Source organism: Bradysia coprophila (genome assembly GCF_014529535.1).
Source record: "Bradysia coprophila strain Holo2 chromosome X unlocalized genomic scaffold, BU_Bcop_v1 contig_128, whole genome shotgun sequence".
Lineage (NCBI taxonomy): Eukaryota > Metazoa > Arthropoda > Insecta > Diptera > Sciaridae > Bradysia > Bradysia coprophila.
In genome coordinates this window covers 1,130,001-1,136,158 of record NW_023503295.1, presented here as the reverse complement: position 1 = coordinate 1,136,158, position 6,158 = coordinate 1,130,001, and the positions used below count along the sequence as shown (strand labels likewise).

Genomic DNA, 6,158 nt, shown 5'->3' with positions numbered 1-6,158 from the left:
ATATTGAAGTTCTACAATTCAAATACAAATAACTCCAAATTACCATTAAAAAAAACTAGGCGTCCGTACGAGTTCAACGAGCTATCACACGTTCTTGCAGCTTAAAATTTGGCCAAGCAAAAAATCTTCCAAGAAGCCCCATTTCCATACATTTTGGTCAATTTCAGTACTTTAAACGAAATGAAAAAATCCTACGTTACTTTGTTAGTCCGTCCGTCCGTCCGTCCGTGTTTCCTATCTTCTAAAGTCTTCTTTAGATTTTGTTGAAATTTTGGGAGTAGATTCTAGTCGTCATTCTAAGACATTCCAGAAAAAAAAATTGGGGGGAACCGGGCCCGTTTCGGAGTTAGGGCTCCTCGAAGTTCCCACTTTGTGACGCAACATTTTTTTGGTAAAATTTTGTTTCTAGAATTTCTTTGGTCAAATTTTTGCTGTTACAGTTTTTGCGTACAAGCGCAGAATGCGTCACCTCCAGCGATATCAGTTGTTTTGGAAGTATGCACAGGGACTTGCGTCACTTTTACTATTTTGAGTGTTTTTGACTGATTCAGTTATGACGGTAAATAGATGTTGCTACTAGTGAAATGAAGACAAAAGTTTATTAAGACTCAATCTGTACAGTAGATGACTTTCAATTTTGTGCAATATTTCGTTTCAGCTGTTTGGCCAGCTGGTCCACGTACACAAACAAAGACAGTTAATTTTACGGTCAGGAGCAACGCACTTCAAGCAAAAGTGCTATTTATGACAGCTGCCAAATAGAGTACTATTTTTTATGAAATTTTATCCCCACTCTTTTTACAGTGGAAAATTTTGTATGAAGCACTGTCAAGTTTCAGTACCCTATCATGGCCCTACGTTAGTGAAGGACCGTGACGCAAGTCCGTTCACACTGAAAAATTAGACAAAAATGTTTTTCCGTAGGACTGAGGAGTTTTTTTTTGCTTTTCCCCCTCCGCTCCTACTTCACCCACTTATTTTATTCGTAATCTAGGCGAGTTCAACGAGCTATCAACACGCCTCATAAGGTTAAGATTTGGACGAGATCTTAAATTTCAAAACTTTCGCGTTCTTTCCTGATCAGCTGCCATTTGTGACGCATATCTTTTTGCGTGTCGAATCTGTAAGCGTCACCTACACCGATATCAGTTCTTTTGTAAGTGGATAACAGGACTTGCGTCACACCTCCACTGTCAGTGGTTTTGGGCGACTTAGAGTACCACTTTTGCTTGAAGTCAGGAGTAGATAAAAATGTCAACAGTGGTTTGTTTATTATCGTTTTAACAACACAACTAAAGAGATTGTATTAGTTGTTGTAATCCCAACAAAAATCTCTTCGAGAAAAGTGTGACGCAGTCTTTGAAATACAATTTCTAAAATGAATGATATCGCTAGAGTTGACGCTTTCAGCTTCGTTACGCAAAAATTAAATTTTACACCCAATTTTAGTTCAAACAAGCTGGCTTAGTTTTTCTCATCATCTACCAAATAATTTTTACCAAAAAAAAATTTAGACTGTAAACAACCAAAATTTTACCAAAAAAATCTGCGTCGAAAAGTGGCAGATGTTCAGGAACAGACCAGCAAGAAAATTTGCCTGCCACATGCGACGCAGATTTTTTTGGTAAAATTTTGGTTGTTTCCAGTCTAAATTTTTTTTTGTAAAAATTATTGTATTTCAAAGACTGCGTCACACTTTTCTCGACGAGATTTTTGTTGGGATATCAGTCGTTTTAGAAGTGTAGTCAACACTGCTTTTTATAACAGTTTACAGTTTTAATTCAAAAATTTTACGAAAATCGAAAATTTGACGAAATTCGAAAATTTGACGAAATTTGACGAAATTCGAAAATTTGACGAAATTTGACGAAATTCGAAAATTTGACGAAATTTGAAAATTTGTCGAAATTTGACGAAATTCGAAAATTTGACGAAATTCGAAAATTTGACGAAATTCGAAAATTTGACGAAATTTGACGCAAATCGAAAATTTGACGAAATTCCAAAATCTGACGAAATTCAGAAAATTTGACGAAAATCGAAAATTTGACGAAAGTAATTCTCTATCTGCCACCATTCAAGAAATATCTCCAAAACCCCAATTGACCCACCCATTTCCAACTTTCGAAATTTTTCACATATGCCCCTCTGTTCTACTCGTAAAACTCTGAGACTTTGCCGAAGAAAGTAATTCTCTATCTCTCATAACCCAAAAAAATATTAGTCCTTTCATCCTACGCTCGAGTAGCTCAAAATTTGGTCACTCTAATCACTCTAGCTCAAACGAATCTGACCCGATTTTTTTAATTATTTTTTTGTTCGAATCGTGTTACGAATACCTTTCATTTGATGACGCCTCTGTAGGTTTCAATACAGCTAAGCTACAGCCGAAAACGCGTTCCCGACCCTCGAAAACCACACTCAGAAACCACTTCGAGGCCAATACCGTCGATAGATAGACAGATAGACAGATAGATAGAAACATATACAGAGTAAGTTGAACGATTTTGATTGTTTGGAAAACGTTAATTTGGTGCATTTTCTATCAAAATGACCAACTTCAAAACGATGTATCTCCGGCAATTTTAAAGTTACAGGCCAAAGGAAAGAAACTTAAATTCTCGCCTATATATAGTTGCCGCGTCTCAAAAAAATTTCTTCGTTCTTTTTTTGGAAGTTAGACTGCGTCAAGTCCTCCGCTATCGCTCCGGACATGATCTTTTCTGTGACTTTGCATGCCATGGATATAAAAGAGTAGAAGTAAATATCGCAAAAAAACATCGCATGGAAAACATGTTTCGCATGGAAAGCATGTTTCGACAATAAACAAACCACTGGTTGCCAATTTTACCTATTCCTGATTACAAGATTAACTGATTTTGACTTTGTTTGTTTAACAGCTGGAACAGCTGAATCGAAATAGTTCACAAAATTGAAAGTCGTGCATTGTAAGCAAAATATGTTTTTTATTTTACAGCAACAGTTCTCCCTTAACAACTGGTGTGGTTAGTCCTTGGAAGACCACACGATCCGAATCGGATTTGTCTATTTCGCAATAGACATGTCCACCTCGTTTGGAGCTTTGTTTGGCGAGCAATTTAGTTAAGCCAAATTCAGCAGACCAGTATGAGGTCAAGGCACAGTGGGCAGATCCGGTTACCTGACCAAAAGAAAAATTATTTTTAAGATGGGGAAATAACCTTAATTTGACTTATAATTACTGGATCTTCAGCAACGCCCAGACTGGGTGCGAAAAATCTGGAGTAAAATTGAACTCCGTCAGTATTTCCCTTGACAGTCACTATTATTCCGAGGGGTAGACCTTCTCCTACATCATTAAATAGTCTATTGGTTCTATTGGTTGAATGCAATTAAAATTTTACCTTTCAACGTCGACAATCCAGAGAAATTTGGTTTCAATTCCAACAGTCCCTTCTCTCCGTTTTCGTCATACAATCTAACGAACAGATATTTTGTTGATGCCGCGTAATGAACACTATGTATTCGGCTCACATCAAGAGGTTCCAGCAAATATTCCAACAGTTTTGGCAGAAGTGAAAAATGTTGTTCAGTGTAGGGAGTTACGGGCGTGAGCGGAAAATTGATACCAATACGCCTTGTTTCCCAATTCATGGTTGCTCTTAAAACGCCTTTATATTTCGTTTCGAAATTGATGGTCGTTTCTCTATCTACCGGCACTTCCATTCGGTCAAACAGTACTCTCGCCGATGCCAAAGTGGCATGGCCACACAATTCAATCTCATCTGTCGGTGTAAACCAGCGTAACGTGTAATCGTATTCACTTTTCCGTGGAATGGATTTACTCCAAGACTGAGCGACGAAGGCAGTTTCACTTAAATTAATTTCGCCGCCAATTTTCTGCTTTGTATCGTCTGGTATTTCATCCTAAACGAAAACACGAGAATTAACACGAAAAATGAAGAAGATTTATTCAGGTATAACGTTACATCGAATGTGAGCAAGCAAACTGCAGCCTGATTACCGGAAAAACTCTTGTCCGGAATGCAGAACGCGTCGACTATCGAAAATGGTATTGCAGTCATGATCAAAATAGCAGCACAGCACAACTTGAACCTTTCGTAGTGAAGGGCATACTAATCTTGACAGAAGTTGTGCGTATTATATACGTTGATTATAAGGTAGCCGACAGATGTTACATTCATCTATCTAATCGCGACTTTATTTACCGAAATGAACTGATAAAACAAATCAAAACAAAAATAATTTTTTCGCATTTTGTTTCAAACGTGAATTGCCATGGTGATTAAACGGGCCACATTAGTTTGAAATTGCCGGACCCGTCAAAGGTTCCAAGAAATCCGAGGTACTTCTACGCCTTTCGCCTTCGACTCGAATCTACTATTTCACGCAGCACTACCCAAAAAGGGTTCATTTCATGACCAGTGCAATTCGAGCTCTTGCCTCCAGCACTCACTTGTCAAAATAACAATGATTGCAGCCAAGGACACAATCTACTATACACAACCGAATCAGACTGTCGACAACAAAAAACTCCATTTAGTTTGAACTAGTTCCCTAAATGCCCACAAAACAAGTAGCACTGTCAATTATGCAATGCCAGCGATATCAGTCGTTAATGAAATGAGTAAACAACGAACATTGAGACATTTTATCTTTCATGAGTCGAATTATCAATTTTAAAAGCCGTAAGTCATCTCTTATGAGAAGAATATGAGGACGACGTCATGGAACATCTTCAAATCTATTTTGAAAGGTTAGAATATTGCACACTAAAACCTACTTCTGTGCCCATAGAGCCGAAAGATTTAACATTTTTAGCCCCGTACGAAGTACAAAGGGGCTTATAGGATTACGATGCCGTGTGTTATTGATGGAATTCGAAGCAGACGGTAAGGGCAAAGTGTTTGCCTATGTTCATAGATGACGAATCTGCAATAAAAATTTTGTCTGTCCGTCTGTCCGTCTGTCACGTCGATATCTTGAGTAAATCAAATCCGATTTCAAATTTTTTTTTTCCCTGAAAGATAGTCGAAATAGTGAGGGTAAGTTCGAAGATGGGCATATTCGGGTCGGCCCTTCGTGAGTTAGGGCCACCTAAGTGATTTAAGGTCTTTTGGTGATATTTATGGCAAAATAAACGATGGAAATGTAAATGCCACGGCAAATGATAGGTATTGTCAATACCAATCCAGGAAAAAAAAGTTTTTTAAAATCGGGTGAGTGGACCGTGAGTTAGGGCCTTAGAAGTGAAATGCTACTAGGGCCCTATGTGTATTTTACATAGAACTCGAGTAAATTTCATCCGTTTTTCGTAATTTTTGTTTCATTTGGAAGGTAATCAAAGGCCGAACAGAATGTAGTTGAAAAAAAATTAAATTTGGGTCCTTGGACTAAGGCCACTACTAGGGCCCTATGTGTATTTTACATATAACTCGAGCAAATTTCATCCGTTTTTCGTAATTTTTGTTTCATTTGGAAGGTAATCAAAGGCCGAATAGAATGTAGTTGAAAAATAAATAAATTTGGGTCCTTGGACTAAGGCCGCTACTAGGGCCCTATGTGTATTTCACATATAACTCGAGCAAATTTCATCCGTTTTTCGTAATTTTTGTTTGATTTGGAAGGTAATCGAATGCCGAATAGAATGTTGTTGAAAAAAAATTAAATTTGGGTCCTTGGCCTAAGGCCGCTACTAGGGCCCTATGTGTATTTCACATATAACTCGAGTAAATTTCATCCGTTTTTCGTAATTTTTGTTTCATTTGGGAGGTAATCAAAGGCCGAATAGAATGTAGTTGAAAAAAAAAATAAATTTGGGTCCTTGGACTAAGGCCGTTACTAGGGCCCTATGTGTATTTTACATATAACTCGAGCAAATTTCATCCGTTTTTCGTAATTTTTGTTTCATTTGGAAGGTAATCAAAGGCCGACAGAATGTAGTTGAAAAAAAATTAAATTTGGGTCCTTGGACTAAGGCCACTACTAGGGCCCTATGTGTATTTTACATATAACTCGAGCAAATTTCATCCGTTTTTCGTAATTTTTGTTTCATTTGGAAGGTAATCAAAGGCCGAATAGAATGTAGTTGAAAAAAAAATAAATTTGGGTCCTTGGACTAAGGCCGTTTCTAGGGCCCTATGTGTATTTTACATATA

At 37.5% G+C, this 6,158-nt stretch overlaps 1 protein-coding gene across 1 annotated transcript; it reads right to left on the bottom strand.

The window, feature by feature from the left end:
- Nucleotides 1-2,946: 2,946 nt before the first annotated feature.
- On the bottom strand, nucleotides 2,947-4,178 carry LOC119067688 (phenazine biosynthesis-like domain-containing protein 1). Its single transcript, XM_037170809.1, has 4 exons — nucleotides 3,969-4,178; nucleotides 3,384-3,906; nucleotides 3,222-3,328; nucleotides 2,947-3,160 (listed from the first exon to the last, which is right to left on the bottom strand). Exons 1-4 carry the CDS (start codon nucleotides 4,062-4,064, stop codon nucleotides 2,972-2,974), a joined length of 915 nt encoding a protein of 304 aa, XP_037026704.1. The 5' UTR covers nucleotides 4,065-4,178; the 3' UTR covers nucleotides 2,947-2,971.
- Between the last annotated feature and the right edge of the window lie 1,980 nt (nucleotides 4,179-6,158).

Coding starts and splice junctions, on each gene's coding strand:
- LOC119067688 (XM_037170809.1), bottom strand. CDS start 4,064: ATGACTGCAATACCATTTTCGATAGTCGACGCGTTCTGCATTCCGGAC. Junction 3,907..3,968: donor TTTGCTTGCTCACATTCGAT/GTAACGTTATAC, acceptor GTTTTCGTTTAG/GATGAAATACCAGACGATAC. Junction 3,329..3,383: donor TGGATTGTCGACGTTGAAAG/GTAAAATTTTAA, acceptor TTAATGATGTAG/GAGAAGGTCTACCCCTCGGA.